Source organism: Camelus ferus, chromosome 31 (assembly GCF_009834535.1).
Source record: "Camelus ferus isolate YT-003-E chromosome 31, BCGSAC_Cfer_1.0, whole genome shotgun sequence".
Taxonomy (NCBI): Eukaryota; Metazoa; Chordata; class Mammalia; order Artiodactyla; family Camelidae; genus Camelus; species Camelus ferus.
Window position 1 is genome coordinate 2746594 of NC_045726.1, and position 24965 is coordinate 2771558.

Below are 24965 nucleotides of genomic sequence, written 5' to 3' on the forward strand. Positions count from 1 at the left end.
GCTCCCCTGTCAACACCCTTTGCTGCCCACTCTGCCCTGAGGAGGAGAGCCTTCCTTCTCCTGACAGCTCAGCATGCCTCTGCGGCCCCTCAGAGCACCAGGTGTGTCTCCCCCATGAACTTCCCACAGCCAAGAGGCCACTCTGATGTGTGTGGGCTTATCTAGTTTTATCCTGCATGGTCATGATGGCATCTTGCAGGACAGAGAACAGAGCTCAGCCTACAGTCAGCCCTCACTAGACACATGGTGTGTGATTAAATACAGGAACAGCTGTCACCACAGGCCTCATACAAACTAAGGACCTGAATAAGCAGACGAGAACATAATCGTAAGATGAAATCCAGCACTCAGTAAAATCATACAACAGAAGATGGATGATACAGACATTCTGAAGATGGATGTTGCCCAAAATTGCACAGTGATGCAAACATACTTAACGCCGCTGAACTACACTCGTAAAAATGGTTATAAGGTAAATTTTATGTGTACTTCATTACAATAAAGAACTTTTTATTTAAAAACTAATAATAAAACACTTAGCACAAAAGGCTGTAAAATACATACCATATCACCCCCATAGGAAAACACAACCAGGGACAAATAAAAAAGGAAAATACAAGGATGTGTATCAAAATATTAACGTGAAATTTCAGATAGAAAATTAAACATCCTTATTTTCCCTTTTAAATGGTATTTTTCTAAATACCGTATTTTCCTACATTAACTATTTTCCTAAATTAAGTTAAATTATAATTTTTGAACACTCAACTAATATTTACTGAATAGTCCTGTGGGCACAAATCTGTTATCATTATGAGATACACACTAATTAGACGCTGGCTTTTGAAAGGAAGAGCTCTGGCATGAGCACCACCAACAGCAACAGCTGTCACCTCCCACTGCTGCCTTTTTCATCTTCTTCCTCTTCATTATCTGAAGCTAAGAAAGGAACAGGCAGCCAGACCCTCCTCCTCTGCATGGATCCATCCCAGCAGGGTGAGGCCATGGATTTTACAATCAATTCCTGAGCTCCTGCACTGCTTTATCACAATTTCAATATACCTGTGATACTAGACACAAACGGAGTGAGCTGCAGGCTTTTCAGAGCAACAAACACCAGATCCCTGAGCTGGAGAGCAGGACGTGTGAGACACAGGGTGTGCAGAAAGTTAGAGCCCCTTTTCTTAAGTGCTAGAAATCCTAGGCAAGGCTGACGCAGCCACGTGAGTGGGGTCTGCCTTCAAAAGAAGTCACTGATTCACCAGGGATGTCCTTCCAAGGCATGGGACTCGTGGTGACTCTGTTACTAACATGAAATGGTGTGACAGCCTTACTGAATGACCACAAACATTTCTGTCTCAAAATTTCCTTAAATGAAGATGTATTAAGAAAGATTAGATGTCAGGTAGCCACAGAGCCTTCATACTTTCAAAACATAATAAAAATACCTGATTATGGACAAATTAGGGAAAATAGTACAAAGGGTCCCATAACCCCATCAATTAGTTCAACAGCTATCAATGTATGACCCACAGTGCTCACATATGAATTGTCCTAAGAAAATTCCAGGCAACATGTTGTCTCAAAATTTCAGTATATATCACTGAAATATAGGGCATTTTAAAAAGTATGCCCACAGTACTGTTATGATAGCTAAAACAATTACTTTTTATATCATCTAACTGCTAGAAATGATCAAATTTTCTGACCAGGCAACAACTTTTGTCATGAACTTTTACCCCTGCTTCTTGCTAAAGATAGTGAGGAAGAAATTTGTTTTGTTTCCTTTTCAAGCTGATCTGATAGGCAGTAAATTCAAACTGTGTACCTCTCAAAGTTTAAAATAAATACAATTATTTAATTACAGGGGGAAACAGACTCATTGTTAGAACAGAAATGATCAAAGAAAGTCATATCTATCTTGTAGTAGCTTATGGTGAAAAAGAATATGAAAATGAATATATGTAACTCATGTATGACTGAAGCATTGTGCTGGGCACCAGAAATTGACACAACATTGTAAACTGACTATACCTCAATTAAAAAATAAAAAAAGAAAGTCATCTCCACTGTCACTTTCAAACCATCTGACATTAGACAGGAACTGCTACCTACCTCTGTGCAGTCATTCAGGAGAGGCACTGTGGTGTCGGTGGGGTTAATGTTGACTGTCTTTTATTCAATTAGGTTGTTTTGGGAATTTTCACCTAGAAAAAAAAGGGAGGATAAAGGAATCAGACTAAGGAGTTTTTATTATGGGCTAGAAGATAATTTTTGAGTAAATGAATTCAATTACCTTACACAAACACTAGAGAAGGCATGTAGCTACTGTCAGCAGGATCTACTGTCATTTTTAATCTATGAACAAGAACATCAGGGAAAGTATCCAAACGAATCCAAAGCTTTAAAAAAAAAAAAGCATTCTCAGTAAAATTCAGCTATATTTTCACTAATAAGATAGTAGCTTAAATCTAAATAAGATTTTTTAAATACATCATTTGGCTTGAGACTTAGACTCTGCATTTAAGCTGGCAGAAGCAATAGTATTCTATTTCATTACTTGCTCATTAGAAGGAAGTTTCCCTCTAAGCCCCAGAAATGATGTGTTCATAGACTTCTGATCTAGGGCAGTCCCTTTACATCCATCCAAAGAGTGGGTTATAGAAAACACGAGAGTCATGGTGAAGAAAAAGCCCCTTTCCCCAAGTCTACCCTGCATGTCTGGATTATGTGCACTTCCGGCAGCCTTCCAAAGATCATCACACATTTGTCAGGATATATTAGAAAAACTTCTAACCAGAAGCTGAATCTGAACTTGTACATTTCACATGAGGGAGTAAAACAATATAAAACAAAACACCCTATTACACCCTCTATCTCTTGGTCAATTAGATAAAATTCCTTACCTGTATTGTTTAAAATTTCTGACAATAAAAACTGGATGGCATATTGCTCTGTAACTTTAAAATAATTACAAACTAAAATATGAAATGAGAACTGACAGGTACCATCAGAGTATAACTTAGTTTACTTTCAGTGTTCATGTTGAAGCTGTAAAAGGTAAAGTCACCCCAATCAGAGTGTGTGTAGAAGGGCCTAGGGCATGCGCCTTTCCTTGTGAGCTGGAGGACTGCCAGCAGGGCCGGCTGCCATCAATGAGACAAGAAGCCTGGTTCATGGATGATGACACATTTAGGCTCTTCACCATCCACCACCAGCTGTCCGGCAGCATCACTGGCTGACTATTGTGACAACGCTTCAACTGTTTTCCAGAACGGCCACAGGGTACTGCAGACCATCCTACTGAATGGTGGTCAAACCGTGCTAACAGGTGTGGGACAGAACCTTTACAACCAAGAAATAAAGAATATTAACAATATTGTGATAATCATTTTGCAATTATATGTGTAACAAATAATCACACCACTTTTTAAGCATCACATCACTTTAAACTTACACAATGTCATGTGTCAATTACAGCTGCAGAAAAAGCTGGGAAAGTAATTAATTAAAAGCTCTAATAACCCCAAGAAAGATAAATATAAAAAAAATTATGCACGTGTAAAATTTGTATAAGATAAAAACAAAAGAATAGCTCAAAAGCAGACTAAGGGGAAACACAGAGACTGAAGAGCTAATGGAACAATAAGCACACGTCCAGCTGACTGCAGCAAAAATGATATAAACCGAATTATAATGGCACAGTAGGACTTTTCAAGTGCTGAAAAGAAGCCCCAGCAAAAATATTTTTCAGAAATGAAGACACGCAAAATCAAAATTCTTAACCACAGAGACACATTAAAGAAATTATTAAGGGTTGTTCTTTAGGCAGGAGAAAAATGATGAGAGGTGATATGTGAAAGATACAGAAAGGAACAGAGAAAAACTACAATATTAAGGATGTGAAAAAAAACTTTAAACAAATACCGATTACATAAAATCACAATCATTTGTATTGTTAAAAATGTGTCTGTGTAAAGTTTTTAAACATAATAAACAAACATGATAATCAGAATGAGGGTAAATGAAGAGGATTTAAAATTCTTACATTGCTTAGGAGGAGGGTAAAAATATATAATATTAGATTTTGATATGTCAAAAATGGATACTATAATATCTCGACTAACTACTAATACCAAAAATGTGTATGTATGACTTCTAAGCCAGTAAGTGTGTGATGGTGAGGGAGCTGCTAAATAATGAAGAACTTACCAGTCCAAAGAAAGATAGAATACAGAAAGGAGAACAGAAAACAGATCACTGAGAAGTTGATCAATTTAAATAAAAATATTTCAGAAATTGCCTTAAATGCAAATATCTAAAAGATCCAAATAAAAGACAAAGATCATCACACTCAAATTAAAAAAAAAAAAAGTAAACTATTTACAACCTCCCAGAAACATAACTAGAACACAAGATTACAGAAGAAGTGAGGGTAAAAGGCTACAAAAAGGTAGAATAAGCGAACACTAGCTTCCCCACAGGACTGCAGGAGGCATTCTTCTAGGCATGCATAAAACACATGTAAAACCCCATCACATGCTGAGTCTTAGATCATATACAAGTTTCAAAAAAATATATCAAAGGCCAATCAGGGTACATAATCTGAATGCAATGCAGAAACCAGTAAAAATATAGGTAGAAAATGCCGACAACTCTGAAAATTTAAAAGATCAGTGAATGCAAGAAAATAATTCCACTGGAATTTCTAAAATACTTTCAAATGCACGATAATGAGATATTACCACATATCAGTATTGCAGGATACAGCTTAAGTTTTGCTTGTAGATAAATTTAAAAATTTAAGTTCATATATTACAAAAGATAAAAGTGAGACATTAATGAACTAATAATTCAAGGGAGGGAGGTGGGGTGGGTGGAAATCTAGACCTAAATTCCCCTAGAAAAAGAAAGGAATGATAGTGATATGAGAGACAGAAATTCAGAGCCAAAAGCTGGTTACTTGAAAAGACTAATAAAATTGATAAACCCATGGCAGGCTGATCAAAAAATATAAATTACAGGTGTCACAATAAAGGCATCAGCCTTGAAAAGGAGAGAGCTCTGTAGATCCCACAGATCTCCTACTTGAGATACAAGAATATCACAAATTAGGACTGGAAAAGAATTTCCCCAAAATGATGAAGGCTATCTATGAAAACCCACAGCTAACATTACACTCAATGCTTGAAAGGCTGAAAGCTGTCCCCCCTAAGTTTAGGAACAAGACAACGGGCGACCACTATTGCCACTTGTGTTCACCCTAGTGCTGGAAGTCCTAGCTGAAGCAATAAGGCAGGAAAAGAAATATAAGGCATCCAAGTGGAAAGGAAGAAGTAAAACTATCTCAGTTCACAGACAAGTGATCCTACATGTAGAAAACCCTAAAGACTCTACCAAAAAAAAAAAAACCAAAAAACAAAAAACCTGTCCGAGCTAAGTAATTAATTTAGCAAAGTTGCTGGCTACAAATTCCACACAACATGTGCTGAAAATACGCAGTGTATACATGCAGTGTATATTCCTACACACCAGCAACAAACATTCCAAAAAGAAAAGTTTTAAAATAATTTAATAAAGCATGACAAATAGACACTTAGGAATAAATTTAACCAAGAAGGCACAAGACTTATACACTGAAAATCACAAAACCCTGCTGAAAGAAATTAAGGACCTAAGTACATGGAAAGCCACCCCTTGACAATTTTAGTGATATGTAGATTCAGTGCAATTCCTTTCAGAATACTGTTTCTACAGAAGTAGAAAAATTCATCCCAAAATTCATATTCGCTTCCAACAGACAACAAATAGTCAAATAATCTTGAAAAAGAATAACTTTGGAGGAGTCCCATGGTCCCCTGCAAAAGCTGTCATAATCACAGTGTGTGGTGAGGAGCTGGTGTAGAGACAGACAGCCCACCAATGGCATGGAAAGGAAAGCCCTCAGGAAAGGCTCTTCCATTTACGGTAAGTCGATTTTCAGAAAAGATGCCAAGATCATTCAATGGTGAAAGGACAATCCTCTTCAATAATGTTGGGAAAACTGGGTACACATGTAAAGGAATAAAACTAAACATTATACCTTACATTATACCATGTACAGAAATTAACTCAAAGTGGTTCAAGGGCCGAAACTGAAAAGATAAAATTATAAACCTCTTAGAAAGAGACATAGGGTCTTATCTTCATGACTCTGGATTTAGTAATAGCTTCTTACCAGAAGTAAGTATGACACCAAATGCAGAAACAACACATAAATGAAACTTCATTAAAATTTATAACTTTTATGCATCACAGAATCCTACCAAGAGATCGAAAATACAACACACAGAATAGGATAAAATATTTGCAAATCACATATCTGATAAAAGTTTACTGTCTATAATACATAAAGGCCCCCTACAACTCATTATCAAAAGTTTTTAAATGGGCAAAGGACTTGAATTGACAATGTCCTCAAAAAAGATATACAAATGGCAGAAAGCATGTGAAAAGAGGCTTAATGTCATTGAGAGAGGGAGGAAAGAAAGAAAAAAGGTAGGGAGGGAAGGAAGAAAGGAAAGAAAGAGAGGAGAGGGAGATAGAGGAAGAGAGGAAGAGGGGAGGGAGGGGGTAGGGAGAGGAGGGAGGAGGAGGGAGGGAGTGGGAGAGAGAGGGAGGGGGAGGGAGAGAGAGAGGGCTGAGGAAGGAGAGAGGGAAGAAAGAGAGAAAAGAAAAGAAACAAATGTTGGTGAGACTGTGGAGAAACTGGAACCCTCATAAATTGCTGAAAGAAATGTTAAATGGTGCAGCCACTATAAAAAAAATGTTAGCAGTCCTCCCCAAAGTTAAAGAACTACCTAACGACCCTGCAATTACACTCTTAGTTTTGAAGACAAAGACTGAAACAGATTCATACACCAATGTTGACAGCAATGTTATTCACAAGAGCTGAAAGGATACAAACAACCCAAATGTCCATAATAGATGACTGGATAAACAGAATGTGGTATATACATACAATGAAATATTACTCAGCCACAACAAAAAATGAAGTTCTGACACATGCTATGACATGGATGAACCCTGGAAACACAATGTAAAGTGAAATAAGTCAGATACACAGAAAATCAAATTTTGAGTGGTTTCACTTATAAGAGGTACCTAGGGTTGTCAAATTCAGAGACAGAAAGCAGATTAGAGGTTGCCAGGGGTTCGTAGAGGGAAGAATGGGGAGTTATTCCTTAATGGATCCCTTACTAATTTGGAGTGGTGAAAAGAGTTTAGAAATAGTGGAGTTAATGTGCAAATTCCCTTAATTATACACTTAAAAGTGACTGAACTGGCAAATTTTATGTTGTATATATTCTGCCAGTAGTGATAAAATAAATAATAAAAGACACACAAATAAAAAGACTCCCTCTCCTTCTCTCCAATTTCACATCCCATCCAACAAAACATTTACTAGTTTCTTGAGATCCTTTTACTTTTCTTTATGGAAATAGAAGCAAACAAACCCCATTATTCTGGTTCCAGAGACCCCCTCATTGCTTGTAAAAAACATAGTAATTCACCAGGTGGGTAGGACCATGTTTCCCGTTTCACTGTGCACAGAGTACAGTGCTCACCATTTAAGTATGAGCTTTAAAGATCAAAATTATCTCACTAATAATTATCTCACTAATAAGCTTTGTGGAAAGAGAACGTACTCATTCTACCACACCTGGTTCATTTGTTCTGCCAAATATATGCCTGGTGTTGTGTTTCCTGGTTTTGAAACACATTTCACAAAAATCAAAGTCATCACAGTATTTGAATTGAGATCCATTTATAGGAAACATCTGACAGCCACCACATCTATTTTTTAAATAGCCATTGGTTGATAAGAAAAAGATGAGGTCATTTGTTAAGCTTGATTCCAGAGAAAGCCATTCCTCCCAAACAAATCTAGCAATGTAAAAATAAACACTCACGTGATGCCAGGATGGACACTGGGTACCAACTCCATGTCTGATAAGAGCCCAGTTCAGTGAGACTGAGGTAAGTTGACAATAACGTCTTTCCCATTGGCACTGACAGCTAGGACACACAAGAAATTGTCTGGAATAAAATAATTGTCACCAATAAATACTGAAAATTAAAATTTAAACTATACCTAACCACGTGATATTATATTACAGTTTTCTGTGTTGTACAAAAAGCACTTCTCTCTGGGAGAGACACACTAAGATACTTCTGGATCAACTAACACATGATGGCAATCAGGGATTAGCTTCAAAATAATGGAATCAGGGAACCATGGATGAACAGTTTGGCCAGGAGCTGACAACTGCTGAAGTCAGGTAATAGGCACATGGAGGCTCATAATACTATAATCTCGACTTTTGTATCTGTTTGAAATTTTCCACTTATTGAAGGTTTATTTGTTTGTTTTTAATTACACCAACCAAAAACTCCATTCAGTATCTTAGGGAATAAAAATTACATTAATAATGTTAAGATATCTCTTGCCATATGGTGAAAGCTACTGAAAACATTAACTTCTAAACCAAGTTGTTATTTTTGAAATTTATCTTTGTTTTGATTTGTAAAGCTTTTAAGAATCTCTTAAGTGAAGCAAAATGTTAAACCACAATAAAATGTTACATAAGCCATTTGTTCTTTAGTAACTTAAGAAACTCTAACATCCCTGCCCACTAGGGAAGCACCACCACCGTGGCCATTTCTAATCTAAGCTATCTGGCAGAAAGATGGCTCTCCACAAGGCTGAAACAAAACAAAGCAAAAATGGCACTGAAACAGTTCAAAGACAAAATAAAACCATGCATATATTTAATTATTTTTCTTGCAACTGTTAAAATGGACATAGTATCCCATGTGATTTGAAATCTCAACAATATCACATTACATATAAACTGAGGAGAATTTTGTGTTTCCAGGTCTTAACACCCATCATTTCTACATTTCCATTTCTTAAACTCAGTCCTAAATTTTTATACAGCATTAATAAAGAGAGAAAAACACTGAGGGAGCTGGCCATTTGGCAGAAGGACTGATGGAACCAGAACCCCAACATGAGACAAAGTCAGCCCGAGACTGTGACAGATAGAGATGAAAACAAAACCACTCTAACTACATCCAGTCACATCCAATCAAGTCCCAACCTACAGTCCCCCTCCTGGTGAGTATGAATGGCTGCTTCCCTGCCAGGCATGACCTCATCCTGACTCAATTATTTCTGCCCTCCAGGGAATATTTATTAACACATCCATTCTTAGGATTACCCCAATTCCTTGAACTCTCCCCTAAATACCCAATGCAAACCCATTAGACTTTGTCACACACACACTTAGAGAGACACTGCCTTCTCCATGGCATGGATCCTCCCACATTGAAGGGAGTTAATACACCTGACTCTGTCCAACAGCAGGGCTGCTCCTCATCATGAGGGCACTGACAAGCAGAAGGACACTATTTTTATATCATCAGGTTGGCTTGATTCTTGTTGCTCTTGCCCTAGTTTACATTAGTTGATGAGAAGCCAACCCCCAGAGCTTCCCTGCCTAGGTACCATGGCCTTTCCCAAGCCCCGCATTCTGCTGACTCACAGACCCCCACTTGCATTTCAGTGTCGTGACTGAGGCTTTCACAGGAACTCTATCCACCAGTCTTGATGTGAGAAGGAGAACCTGGTGGAGGATAGCCTAGAAATTCCAATAAAAAAATGAACTATAGTTAGCATTCATTTCTGGGAACTCTAAAGATCTCATTCAGAAGCAGATGAAGAATGTTCTTACCTACAAGTTCCACGTGAATGAACCTAACCCAGTAAGTGCTCCTTTCTGCTGCCAATCACACTGCACACTGAGGTCATGTAATCCATCTCTATCCAATTTGATAATTTTGCCCACATCTCCTTCACAAACTTCATGTGTTCAACAGCATCTAACCATCATTCCCACCTAAAATTAAAATTGTTTAAAAAGCCTAGTCCAGTGTATAGATGAGTGATCAAATTTAAGTAGCATTATTCTATTCCTAAGGAAAGTTTCTCTAGCACTCAGTATGATCTCAAAATCATTTCACAATACATAGAACTAGGGCTCTTTAGAAAACTGCCTGTCTTGATCTCTGAGGGAGGAAATATGTAACATGAGCCTAGGTCCACATGTGCCATAAAGCAAGGGAGCAGTCAAAAACTAATGGCTCCACATAAAAACTACTAAAGCTGATAAATGAATTTGGCAAGGTAGCAGGATACAAGATTAACATACAGAAGTCAACTGCATTTCTTTACACTAACAATGAAATATCAGAAAAGGAAAGTAAAATTTTAAATTCTCTTTTAAAATCACATCAAAAACAAAGACAAAAAAAACTTGGGAATAAACCTGACCAAGGAGGTGAAAGACTTTTATGTGGAGAACTACAACACACTGATTAAGGCAATCAAAGATGATTTAAAGAAATGGAAAGACATCCCATGCTCTTGGATTGGAAAAATTAATATTGTTAAGATGGCCATACTACCCAAAGCAACCTAGAGATTTAATGCCCCTATCAAATTACCCAGGACATTTTCCACAGAACTAGAACAAATAATCCTAAATTTTATATGGACTCCCAAAAGACCCAATGGCCAAAGCAACATGGAAGAAAAAGAACGAAGCTGAAGGAATAACCCTCCCAGACTTCAGACAATATTACAGAGCTACAGTAACCAAAACAGTGTGGTACTGACATAAAAACACACCTATGGATCAATGGAATAGAATAGAGAGCCCAGAAATAAGCCCACAGACCTACAGGGTGAATTAATCTTCAACAAAGGAGGCAAGAATATACAATGGAGAAAAGACAGTCTCTTCAGCAAGTGGTGTTGGGAAAACTGGACAGCAGCATGTAAATCAATAAGTTATTTAGGACACCTCCTCACACCATACACAAAAATAAATTCAAAATGGCTTAACACCTTAAATATAAGACAGGACACCATAAAAATCCTAGAAGAGAACATAGGCAAAACATTCTCTGACATAAATTGTAGCAATGTTTTCCTAGGTCAGTCTCCCAAAGCAATAGAAATAAAAGCAAAAATAAACAAATGGAACCTAATCAAACTTACAAGCTTTTGTACAACAAAGGAAACTGTAACAAAAGCAAAAAGACAGCCTATGGGATGGGAGAAAATATTTGCAAATGATGCAACTGACAAAGGCTTAATTTCAAGAACATACAAACAGCTCAAATGGTTACCAGAGGGGCAAGGGGGTGGGAAGGGTAAGTTGGGCATCTAGGTACTAACTACTAATACTAATACTAATACTAATACTAATACTAATACTAATACTAATACTAATACTAATACTAATACTAATACTAATACTAATACTACTAGTACAGATACTAAAATAGATAAACAACAAGGCCTTACTGTACAGCTCAGGGAACTACATTCGGTATCTTGTAGTGACCTGTAAAGGAAAAGAATGTGAAAAGGAATACATGCATGTGCATGGATGACTGAAACAATATGCTGCACACCAGAAACTGACACAGCATTGTAGACTGACTATACTTCAATTAAAAAAATAAAAAGATCAGTGGGTTCCCACATGATCAAGAGGAAAAATGGCTAAAACACATCAAATCCATAATAGCCAATAAATTCATCATAATGATAATAGACAAAACAAAGGTTCTTGGTCAGCTTTACAAGTACCAAGGCACCAATTCATCATTCTGAAAATTGATAACGCAAGTAAGCAAGCAAACAAAAACCAGCCACTATTCTGCCTTTCTATGTGAACTACATTATAGTGACCAGAGCTCATAAGAAAGTTTTCTTTAAAGAACAAAACTCCAGCTAATAAATTCGGGAGGGATGACAAAGTTTTTGACGGGTCTAGAAGGCGACATGAACAACATTGACAAACAGATGGTGACAACCAGTGACACTGTGTGCTGGTCCCTATGATACATTCCTGTTAAGGGGCAGCCTGCGCCCAACCACCCTGCAGTCCTCACTCTGACTTTACAGGAGATGCAGAGGAGAGGGAGGAAGACTGTGGGCCGATGTAGTTTTAGCACAAATGGTATGAAAAGGAAAAAGGGAGAGGGGAACTATTCTAGGTTAAAAAACACTTCAGGGACCTATCACCCAAATGTAAGGTATATGATCTTGTTAGTATCAAAATTCAAAGGAATTACTATAGAAAGCCATTTTTGAGAAAACTGGGAAAATCTGAGCAAGCATTAGCTATGAGATGACAGTGAGGAATCACTGTTCACTCTGTCAGGCAATGTTAGGAAACTGTAAGGTCATTATGTTAAAAATAAAAGCCCTATCTATATGGGATACATATTGACATATTTACAGGTAGAATGAGATGATTTCTGGGACTTTCTCTGAAGTGTACTGACTAGAAGAAAAGAATTAAAGCAGGAAAAGGAAGGATTTAAGGTTGAAAAAACATAACTAAATTTTCAAAAATAGATGGCAGTGAGAATTATATATTTTTTACAAAAGATGGAGGAGTGTATAACTCAGTGGTAGAGTGTGTGTTTAGCATGCACAAGGCCCTGGGTTCAATTCCAGTGTCTCCATTAAATAAACTAAGTAAATAAACCTAACTACCTCTGTCTCCCCTCAAAAGCAAAAACAGGCTGTGAAAGTGTCCAAAACGGGATGACCAAGAAGCACAGGACCCTGTGCCACGTCACTACGGACAAGCCCCCTTTTGTTCTGTGGTGCTGGCCCCCCCATCTGCTGCTCCTCTGTCCTCTCTCCAGCCACAGAGGTACCTGCTGGCTGCTATGCCCTCCCCTGCCAGGTCTCTGATTTTCTGAGATCCTCACACATTTATTGAATGAAAGCCTAAGCAAGCCTCCAGCCTGAGACAATAACCTGAATATTCTGGCTCACATACACAGCATAATCGTTGTTACTCATGACGCCAGCTCGTTTTCTGTAAGTCTGGCTCTGGGTTATGACAGCACCAGCAGACTACAAAAGATGAACACATTTTTTTAAATGGTCACCCAGATAAACCTACTTAAAGAGAAAGAAGTATGTGAAATCTCTAATATTAAAAAAGAAAGTGTGAAATATTATGCTATGTTTTCACTGTAAAATTCTTCATTTTTAAAAGATTAATGGCAACAGCACAGTAAGCAGAATTAACCTCAAAACCTTAAAGTATAGAAAATTTCTGAGGCATTTCCAAATCAATCCCGTGAAACAACTCACTCAAATCAGAAGTCAATGTGTCATATAAATAATGATTTTTTAAGAGGGAGGGTATAGCTCAGAGGTAGAGTGCATGCTTAGCATCCTCGAGGTCCTGGGTTCAATCCCCAGTACCTCCATTTTAAAAAAAATGATTTTTTAATAACATCTCCTCTCATGGGTACCCAACATCATTCAATGCTGGAACAAGGGTCTGTTTTAAAGCTAAAAGTAATTAAGGCACAGAACACCCAGGTAGCACTTAGGAGCCTCCCCATGTGCCTGGCAAAACCAGAAAACCATGGGGCAGCACAGAGGAAACCAGAGCTGGGGACAAATGGCACGAGGGAGGCACTGACCACAGTGTAGGCCGTGTTGTCCACATCCTCCACCACCTCCTCGTCTGAACACTCCTCAGACCCCGTGTCTGCATCCAAGAGATCCGTGACCTACATGTCAGCGTGGTCCAGCAGCCACCTAACCATGGCCTCCACGCCTAGGAGCAGGCACACATGGCACCCCGCGGTGAGGACCATACACCCAGCTGCGCACGGGGCCTCAGACGGCCACATATCCCAGGAGGCCTATGAACAAATAGGTGGGCATGTGAAGTCGAACACCCCCATGGAAAACACAGAACCTGGCAAGCCCGCAGCATTCCCAGGGGTGCCTGTGGGTGACTTGAGCACAAACTTGATGTTCCATCTAGGGAATCCCATTTCCATGAGCTGGATCACAACAGGCAGAGCAGGACCCGGCGACGGCTGGTGCTTCTTTGCTCTGATGGGGTGGACTTGTGGCACGGGGACAGGCATCATGGAGCTACAGGCTTCACACAAGGGACTCGCTGGGTGTGTGGACCCCACAGCCAAACGCTGACACACAGCCAGCACGGCGGCCTAGGCCAATGAGAGCAGAGCCGGGGGCTGTCAGCTGGGGGGAGCAGGGAGTCTAGGAAAATGGAAATTATGGACAACCACTCCCAACTGCAGTGCAGAAGTGTTATTTCTATACCCAGGCCTACTGGGTATTTTTAGATGAATGGGTAAAAGCATGTTAACAAGGACAGTGACAACTTTCATAGCTTGATGCAGAGGAAAAACATGGTTAAAAAGCTTCTTCAGCACAGACAGAACCTACCTAGTAAATCAGCCAAACAGCAATGTCCAATAAGGAAATTTCACAGCCCTAAAATTTGACCTCTGAGTGGCAACAAGCTGAGGTAGTGAACGCAGAGTGAGGGACTTGAGGAGGCAGGAGAAAGGGACCCCTCCCTTCCCCATGACCAGGCTGTGCCCACAGTCTCCTGCTCTCTTCCATCTGTGGGACAGGCCACAGACAGCACAGAGCCACCTCATGTGCCACAAAATCAACCCCCACCTACTGAGGAGTAACACAACCACTCTGGGGGTTAAACACGGTATAAAAATAAAGGGGACTAAAGAATGTTGGGAAGCAAATTGCAATGAGTCAATGAATCCACGCATCACCAGGGCCTGCAGCTGGGGACTGCCTGCCTCTGGACACCTCACCCCCTCCCTGAACCACCTGAAACTCCCTGCTCATCCACTCTACATCTCATAGCACTGAGACTCGCTGTTTGTTTTAAACTGACCACGTGAGGAAGGAATTAGGAAGAAACAGAAGACATCATTGAGCCTTCCAGTGCTTAGGAAGGGTTAGAATCCTAGGGTTTTGCTGTGAAGTCTGAATAACTCGGAAGTGACAGGCTCCATCCTAAAAGCTTGTAATTCAGAACCAGATTGAGCTAGTGAGTTCCAGTTCTGGCAGTAAGAAGCAGACTAGACTAAGCCTCTGCTGATAATAATTGTGAATTCTGGACAGAGTATTTTTAAAAAACATTTGAAGGCTGGCCCTGGAGAAAACAGGGACAGGTGTGACCCTGACCACAGGGAGGCCCGGGGCAAGCCGTGACAGGGGCGGTGCCCTAGGACCACAGCCAGGGGCCCGCCAGAGCAAGCAGGGTGCGAGAGGACCACGAAGTGCACACGCAGACTACCTGTGACTCCTTGGCTGACCACAAAGCTGAGCCCAGCACAAAGGAACTGCAGGCAGGCCCAGGGCTAGGGAGACGGCATGAGGTCCCAGTCCAACCATGTTTGAGTGCTGTGGTCATGATGTAGAGGTTTCCACTGAAACCTCAGAAGACATTATAAATCCCGTAGAATCAGAGACCAGGAACCAGGACAGAGGGTAAAACAATAATAAAGTGTCACCAAAAAGTCTAGAATCAAGCCTCCAAGGACTAAGGAAAACTGCCAGGCACTGAACTGTCTGCAAAAATAAAGCCCCGTGTTCTCCAGAGGACGTGACAGAGCCCAGAGTCCACACAGCGTAATACCCAAGCCACCCAGCACACAGCAACATTGTTTAGACGTGTGTAGAAGTAGAACCAGTAACTGACTATAACCTAGCAGAAAAAAACCAATTAGTAGCAGACCGATGAGTGGCCTAAGTGTCAGAATCAGTAAATAAGAAATTTAATATAGCAATCAGACATATATTTAAAAATGTACAGTATCAAGGGTGAAATGTGTTTTAAGTGACAGAAAGTGTGAAGAGATGAGAGCCGTCAGGAGACCTGTAAAACTGTAACACAGGAACCAAACAGAAACATGAGATCCTAAAAGTATGAAGAATTCCTTGGATGGGTTACAGCAGATCAGACCTGATGAAGCCACACACCTGACCTTTAAAACAGCTCCGTACAGCGAACCAAGCTGATTAACAAAGACACTCAAACAGAAACTCACTAGCAATCCCCAGATGATGGCAGCAGTCTCAGAAAGGAACAGGAGGGCAGGACAGAAAAAACACCCGACAGGGGACTTGGGCGACTTTAACCTGGCCTCTCACCTTAGGTATTCAGACCTAACGAGCAGCTGGCACTCGGTGGGGGTCACAGAAGGCTCTGAACCCTCCTCCCCAGCTGCCCCCGCGCCCAGCATTTCCCTGCCTTCTCCCTCTGCACCCGCCGCTTCCTTGCTCTGGATCCTGGCTCCACACAGGGTCTTGGTCTCTGTGGATCTCTACTAGGGTGTTTTCTGTCTGCCAAACTGAGCTCTCAAGGTTTAATTTTTGTCTTTGATGTTTTGTCCAGAATTTCTGACATACTGCACAGCAAGAAGGACTTAAAAATATCTAGTCCTCCATGTGGTGGGCCATGGAAGTCCCCATCATGCTTAGACCTGGTCAGATGTCCCCTCATCAGTGGGAAGATGCCCACAGTCCACCCCTGAGTATGCGGTGCAGCACGTGCTTGGAAACAGGGTGTACACTGAGAGCCTGGCTTCAACAGAGCACGCTCGGGAAAGGCTTTGGTGTGAGCGAGACAAACCAGCAAGTGCCATCTTCCTAGGCTTCACGGGGGTCTTTCAACGACACTGTTTCCTGGGAAAAGATTCCTCCGAGAACACGTGAGCAATGAACTTGTGCTGAATCCGGCTGACTTTTTCAAATAATTCACAGAAATTCAAAATAAGATTAAACTTTAACTCATTCATTCTTTAACCAGTATTGAAACGTTCTATGACAAACATGCTTAACACCTACCTAGTCATAAGAATTATTTTGACATATTTAAAATTCAGACAATATCCTTAAGGAAATCTACCTACACATCTACCAAAAAAAAAAAATGTTGACAATCTTGTGTGCTAGATAAAAACTGCCAAGGCTACTACTGACTGTACCTCAAGCTCCTGTTTCTCAAATATGGCCTCACCAGAGACGGCTGGGTGGCCGAGGCCAGTGACTGATGTAAGAGGATCATTGGGGGCTGCAGGCCTTCAGGAGACATGTCCCCAAGGTCAGGGGACACAGCTGCTCCATCTGAATTTAAAAATAAAATAAGAATGACACTGCATTTTCAACCACAAACGTCTTTACTATTTTCTTTTTAACTTTTTTTTAAATTGAAGTACAGTCAGTTACAATGTGTCCATTTCTGGTGTACAGCACAATGTCCCAGTCATGTGTATACATACATACATATATTCGTTTTCATATTCTTTTTCATTAAAGGTTATTATAAGATATTGAATGTAGCTCCCTGTGCTATACAGAAGAAATTTGGTTTTTTTAAACACAGTGCACTGAGTATGTTAAACCAGATATATGATTTCTACCTCACCAAGCGTTAGCCAGCCAAAATGTTCAAGGCTTTCCCACTCCCTGCTTTCTGGCCTTTGTCCTTCTTTAGTTCTTCTGTCTGTCTCTTTAGAGCCAACCAGAGCGACCTCCCAGACTTCAGCCCTTGGTCCAGTTCAGGTCCCTTCTCTGCCTTGGTGAGCACTCACTGCTTCAGAAGCCCTTCTGAACACTCCCAAGTGTGCGCCATGGCCCCAGGGACTGTTCTCTTTCCCCTTGTTCGAACCATAAACTGACACCAATTCCAACTGTGCCATGTGCGTAGGGTGATGTCTACTGTTTTCATCTGAGCAGCTCTGGGTGAGGTGTCTGGCACTTCTCATTTGCCCCGAGCCCACTGACACAATTTCAACTAATCCTCTAGTCCAGGGGTTGTAAATTTTTTTGAAGAGCCAGGGAGTAAACAGCTCAGGCTTACTGACCACAGGGTCTGTCACAGCCACTCAACATCTGCCACTGAAGGGCGAAAGTGGCCAGAGGTGACATGTAACAGGAAGGCATGGCTGTGTTTCTATAAAGCTTGATTAAACAGGTGGCTGTGGTGGTCTGGCAAGTCCTGTGATGGACAGCTCCATCTGGAGCCCTTGCTCTGCCCGGAGCATGGGATGGTAACCCTGACTCGGCGCTGCCACAGCTACTTACCAGGGTGACCACAGATCAGCCAGTCCAATTCCCTGGGCACAAATTAACTGACCTCTCCAGCTTTAGCCCCACCATCACTGATAAACCCTGTGCTCCTTGCCAAGTTCAGTACCCAAATACCCTCCTGCTGTCTCCTCCCCCAGGACAGGGACTCCTCATCACCCTACAACCAGGGCCTGCCTCACCCCTCAAAGGCTGCCCTCCCCAGCCCTCAGCTGCCAGCATCCCCAGGACATGAGTGGAACTGTGCTCAGACATCTCACAGCGCATGAGCATGTACCTTGGACAGAGCTACCTGGGTTCATTTTCTCTCCCCACCCTGACTCCAAAGAGTAAAAAAACCATAAACAAGGACTGTCTGGTTGCCCATAATATTTAGCACAATGTCTTTCAACAGTAGATAGTCCAAAACTTTTTCAAAGCTTTGGGTTTTTTCCTATTCAAAATGATATCAGCTCATTCTAGAAAACTAAAGCCATATAGAAAAGTACAAAGAAAATAAAGTCAGCTGAAATTCTCCTGTCACTCTCTGTGGCAAATCTACAGATATACGTACACAGCAATGCACTTTTTTTTTTTTATCATTTTCACGTTTCCATGGTAAGGGGCACACACATGCACCACCACTGTGAACAGCACCACGGCATGCTACCGTTCCGGTACACCGCCTAATGATGGGCACTGAGGCATCTCTAGTTTTCAGCATAAAAACAGGACCAACAAAAAAAAGCCACAATAAGCATCTATAAACACATTTCCTCGTGCCTTTCCATGTGATCAATTCCCACAAAATGACTTGCTAATCAATGGATGTACAGATATAGATATGAGTGGACATGCATTTTAAAGTCTAGCATGCCCTCAGATGCCCAGTGGACTGGTTGTACCAACTTAACCCCCCCCCAGCAGAGTGTCAGAGGAGCCCCACTTCGTGTGCACCGGGAGCCTTGTTAAAAATGCAGATCCTGACTTCTTAGGTCTGGGCTGCGGCCTGAGGGCCCACACCTCTAACAAGCTCCTATGTGCCACCATCGCTGCTGGTCCTGGGGCCGCACTTTGACCATCGAGGACAGCAGAGCACTGTTTCCCTCCCTCCCCTCGGGCTTTGTCTTTCTCACTCGTGGTCTGTGTTTCATCAGTTACTGGCCTGGTGGCACATCTTCCTTGTGCACGTAGAAGCCATCTGTAGTCCCCCTTTTACGGGCCACCCGTATGTGTCCCTTGGCTGCCTTTCTTACAGGTCTGTAAGGGCTTCTAGAAAGTCACCTGCATGAGCAGCTGCCAGCGTCCAGAACAGCTGGCTGAGACAAGAGCTGCCTGAGCTGGTCCTGGAGGGAAAGCAGCGTGCGGCCCGCCTTCAGGACGCAGTGTCAGAGCTGGCCCCTCAGCAGGCCCAGGTCTCCTTGTCCTGGGGGAGAAAAGGCCTCAGAAGGGAGGGTGCAGGCTCTCCCCTCAGCAGGGGTCGGCCTTGGGGAGGGCGCTGCCCCGAGGGACCCATCTGACCTTGCAAAGCCTGGCAGTGATGAAGGGCTTGCCCTTCCCCGGGCTGTGGGTGAGCATCCTCCTCCGCCCTGGGGTCTCCCCTGCCACGTGTTGCCTCGGGTCGGGGTGAGGATGCGATGATTTAACACAGTTAGGGCCATGTTAGCTACTGCCAGTATGATCAAGTGTTTCCCAAGTCGCTGAAATTTCACCCAGACACCTATGTCATAAATAACATACTTTCACCTTTTCTTGCCAAGACTCCTACAACAAAATTTTGTCAGATACTCACGACACACAGTTCTCTAATGTAAAGATCATGGCACTCTGTAGGATTGTAGAGCAGGCAGATAGCTAGATATGAGCAGAGAAAGGGGGACCCGGGCCAAATGGCAGGAACTGAGCAGAAACGAGGGGCATGGGGCCAAATGCAGGAAACCCTACATCATGTAAGCACCAGGGGTCCCTGGGTAGAAAAGAAAGGCAGGAACTTCTGGGCTGAAAAGCAGTCTCATATTTTGGAGTGACAAGCGGCCTGGAGGCTGACAAAGAAAGGTGGGAAAAGGCAGGAATCTCGTGTCCCAATGTAACCTTTTACTCATTGTGCCCTCATTTCCAAAAAATTGGCCTTGCAGATTACAAGTACCCATCATGCACCAATACCATGACACTTCCAATCTGGACTAAATAAGGACAAAAATCCCTCCTCCCTTCAGGAAGGTGGAGTTGGGATGAAACCAGGAAATATGACGCCAAACTCTTCACTTCCTAATGAATATTCTGCCCAATCACTTGTACTCTATGTAACCAACTTGCCAAAGAAACTCAGCACAGCTGCTCACCCGAGCCTGCCCGCTCTCCCCTTGAGTGTGTGCTGTCCATGCCTTAGTAGATCCTCACTCTACTTTCTTTTTTTTTTTTAACATTTTTTATTGATTTATAATCATTTTACAATGTTGTGAAAAATTCCAGTGTTCAGCACAATTTTTCAGTTATTCATGGACATATACACACTCATTGTCGCATTTTTTTCTCTGTGAGTTATCATAACATTTTGTGTATATTTCCCTGTGCTATACAATGTAGTCTATTCTACAATTTTGAAATCCCAGTCTATCCCTTCCCACCCTCCACCCCCCTGGTAACCACAAGTCTGTATTCTTTGTCTGTGAGTCTATATCTGTCCTTTATTTATGCTTTGTTTTTGTTTGTTTTTGTTTTTGTTTTTTAGATTCCACATATGAGCGATCTCATATGGTATTTTTCTTTCTCTTTCTGGCTTACTTCACTTAGAATGACATTCTCCAGGAGCATCCATGTTGCTTCAAATGGCATTATGTTGTCGGTTTTTATGGCTGAGTAGTATTCCATTGTATAAATATACCACATCTTCCTTATCCAGTCACCTGTTGATGGACATTTAGGCTGTTTCCATGTTTTGGCTATTGTAAATAGTGCTGCTATGAACATTGGGGTGCAGGTGTCATCCTGAAGTAGATTTCCTTCTGGATACAAGCCCAGGAGTGGGATTCCTGGGTCATATGGTACATCTATTCCTAGTCTTTTGAGGAATCTCCACACTGTTTTCCATAGTGGCTGCACCAAACTGCATTCCCACCAGCAGTGTAGGAGGGTTCCCCTTTCTCCACAGCCTCTCCAGCATTTGTCATTTGTGGATTTTTGAATGACGGCCATTCTGACTGGTGTGAGGTGATAACTCATTGTAGTTTTGATTTGCATTTCTCTGATAATTAGTGATACTGAGCATTTTTTCATGTGCTTTTTGATCATTTGTATGTCTTCCTTGGAGAATTGCTTCTTTAGGTCTTCTGCCCATTTTTGGATTGGGTTGTTTATTTTTTTCTTATTGAGTCGTATGAGCTGCTTATATATTCTGGAGATCAAGCCTTTGTCGGTTTCACTTGCAAAAATTTTCTCCCATTCCGTAGGTTTTCTTCTTGTTTTATTTCTGGTTTCCTTTGCTGTGCAGAAGCTTGTAAGTTTCATTAGGTCCCATTTGTTTATTCTTGCTTTTATTTCTTCTAGGAGAAAAGTTTTGAAATGTATGTCAGATAATGTTTTGCCTATGTTTTCCTCTAGGAGATTTATTGTATCTTGTCTTATGTTTAAGTCTTTAATCCATTTTGAGTTGATTTTTGTATATGGTGTAAGGGAGTGTTCTAGCTTCATTGTTTTACATGCTGCTGTCCTAGTTTTCCCAACACCATTTGCTGAAGAGACTGTCTTTATTCCAATGTATATTCTTGCCTCCTTTGTCAAAGATGAGTTGACCAAAAGTTTGTGGGTTCATTTCTGGGCTCTCTATTCTGTTCCATTGGTCTATATGTCTGTTTTGGTACCAATACCATGCTGTCTTGATGACTATAGCTCTATAGTATTGTCTGAAGTCTGGGAGAGTTATTCCTCCAGCCTCTTTCTTTCTCTTCAGTAATGCTTTGGCAATTCTAGGTCTTTGATGGTTCCATATGAATTTTATTATGATTTTTTCTAGTTCTGTGAAATATGTCCTGGGTAATTGGATAGGGGATTGCATTAAATCTGTAGATTGCCTTGGGCAGTGTGACCATTTTGACAATATTGATTCTTCCAATCCAAGAGCATGGAATATCTTTCCATTTTTTAAAGTCTTCTTTAATTTCCTTCATCAATGGTTTATACTTTTCTGTGTATAATACTTTCACCTCCTTGGTTAGATTTATTCCCAGATATTTTATTACTTTGGGTGCTATTTTAAAGGGGATTGTTTCTTTATTTTCTTCTTCTGTTGACTTATCATTAGTGTAGAGAAATGCAACTGATTTTTGAACGTTAATTTTGTAACCTGCTACCTTGCTGAATTCTTCAATCAGCTCTAGTAGCTTTTGTGTGGACCTTTTAGGGTTTTCTATATATAGTAACATGTCATCAGCATATAATGACACTTTTACCTCTTCTTTTCCAATTTGGATCCCTTTTATTTCTTTCTCTTGCCTGACTGCTGTGGCTAGGACTTCCAGGACTATGTTGAATAGGAGTGGTGATAGTGGGCATCCTTGTCTTGTCCCAGATTTTAGTGGGAAGCTTTTGAGTTTTTCACCGTTGAGTACTATGCTGGCTGTAGGTTTGTCATATATAGCTTTTATTATGTTGAGATATGTTCCCTCTATACCCACTTTGGCAAGAGTTTTTATCATAAATGGGTGTTGAATTTGATCAAATGCTTTTTCTGCATCGATTGAGATGATCATGTGGTTTTTGTCCTTTCTCTTGTTGATGTGATGTATTACACTGATTGATTTGCGTATGTTGAACCAGCCTTGTGTCCCTGGGATGAACCCCACTTGGTCATGATGTATAATCTTTTTTATGTGTTGTTGGATTCTATTTGCTAAAATTTTGGTGAGGATTTTGGCGTCTATGTTCATCAGTGATATTGGCCTATAATTCTCTTTTTTTTTTTTTTTGTAGTGTCTTTGCCTGGTTTTGGTATCAGGGCGATGGTGGCTTCATAGAATGAGTTTGGGAGTATTCCCTCCTTTTCAATCGTCTGGAAGAGTTTGAGAAGGACTGGTATGAGTTCTTCTTTGTATGTTTGGTAGAATTCCCCGGTGAAGCCGTCCGGTCATGGACTTTTATTTGTAGGGAGGTTTTTAATTGCTATTTCTATTTCCTTTCTAGTGATCGGATTGTTCAAGTGTTCAGATTCTTCTTGATTCAGTTTTGGTGGACAGTATGTTTCCAGAAACTTGTCCATCTCCTCTAGGTTATCCAGTTTGGTTCCATATAGTTTTTCATAATATTCTCGTATGATATTCTGTATTTCTATTTTGTTTGTGGTAATTTCTCCATTTTCCTTTCTTATTTTGCTAATTTGTGCTCTCTCTTTTTTCTTCTTTGTGAGTTTGGCCAGAGGTTTGTCGATTTTATTTACTTTTTCAAAAAACCAGCTTTTGGTTTGGCTAATTTTTTCTTTGGTCTTGTTAATCTCTATTGTATTTAATTCCCCTCTGATCTTTATTATTTCCTTCCTTCTGCTGCTTTTTGGGGCTTTTTGTTCTTCTTTTTCTAATTCATTCAGGTGGTGGGTTAAATTGTTTATTTGAGATTGTTCTTCTTTTTGAGGAAGGCCTGTATCGCTATAAACTTCCCTCTTAGCACTGCCTTTGCTGTGTCCCATAGGTTTTGAGTGGTTGTGCTTTCATTATCATTTGTCTCAAGGTATTTTTTAATTTCAGCTTTGATTTCCTCATTGATCCATTGTTTTTTCAATAACATATTGTTTAATCTCCATGCTTTCCTTTTTTTCTCCTTTGTTTCTCTATTGTTGATTTCCAGTTTCATGGCATTGTGGTCAGTAAAGATGCTTGAGATAATTTCTATCTTCTTAAAATTGTTGAGGTTTCTTTTGTGCCCAAGTACATGATCGATCCTGGAAAATGTTCCATGTGCACTTGAAAAGAATGTATATCCTATTTTGGGGGGGTGTAATGCTCTGAAAATATCCACCAAATCTAGTTTTTCTATTGTAGTATTTAATTTCTCTGTTGCCTTGTTTATTTTCTGTCTGGAAGATCTGTCTAGTGATGTTAATGCAGTGTTAAAATCTCCAACTATGATTGTATTCCCATCAATATCCCCCTTTATCTCTGTTAGTAATTCTTGTATGTACTTAGGTGCTCCTATACTGGGTGCATATATATTAATGAGTGTAATATCCTCATCTTGTATCACTCCTTTAATCATTATAAAATGTCCTTCTTTATCTTTCTTTATGGCCTTTGTTTTAAAGTCTATTTTGTCTGAAATCAGTACTGAAACACCTGCTTTTTTGGCTTTTCCATTTGCATGGAATCTCACTCTACTTTCTTAACCGCCGTGTCTCATCTGAATTCTTTCTGGGATGGCTCAAGAACCTGCACGCCGGATACATCTACAGGCAACAGGATCTTATCTAATCAAATGACTGCAGTGATGTCCAAGGGCCAATGGAGGAACAGACCAGGGAAGCCACCACAAAGGTGAAGGCAGACCACAAGGAGAGCCAGACCAGCCACAGCAGCAGCATCCAAAGCAGGACAAGCCAGAGGCCACAGCAGGCAGTGTGGGGACGTGGGGACTGGGGACATGGGCACGGGAGGGACACGGGAGGAGCCAGAGGTGCCTCTGGGGTGCCTGAGCTCGAATACTCAGCAGACAGGGTTATTCACCGTGACAGGAAACACTGGCCAAGGGACAAATTTAGTTTAACTGTGGACATTGCAGTGGTTTACATGCACCTCGCCCACCAGCCAGATATGAGAACTGGAGAACCATCATAAATGCTGCAGCAGGAATTACAGGACTGGGGAGAAATGGGAGAGAAAACTCAAGAAGAGTGGGCAGAGTGAGCCACAAGTGACAGGACACAACCACAAGGATGCCTAATGTGCAAAGAATAGTCAGGGAGAAGAATTCCGAAAGGACT

General features: G+C 40.9%; 1 protein-coding gene across 1 annotated transcript in view; it reads right to left on the reverse strand.

Annotated features, from left to right (window-relative positions):
• The window catches only part of LOC106728651 (dual specificity tyrosine-phosphorylation-regulated kinase 1A-like), a 65329-nt gene that overhangs the window by 38298 nt on the left and 2066 nt on the right, over positions 1 to 24965 (reverse strand). Inside the window, exon 3 of the mRNA XM_032471106.1 lies at positions 7953 to 8058. Within this exon, the coding sequence (XP_032326997.1) occupies positions 7953 to 8046 (94 nt within the window). The 5' untranslated portion in view covers positions 8047 to 8058. The remainder of the gene's footprint in view (positions 1 to 7952; positions 8059 to 24965) is intronic.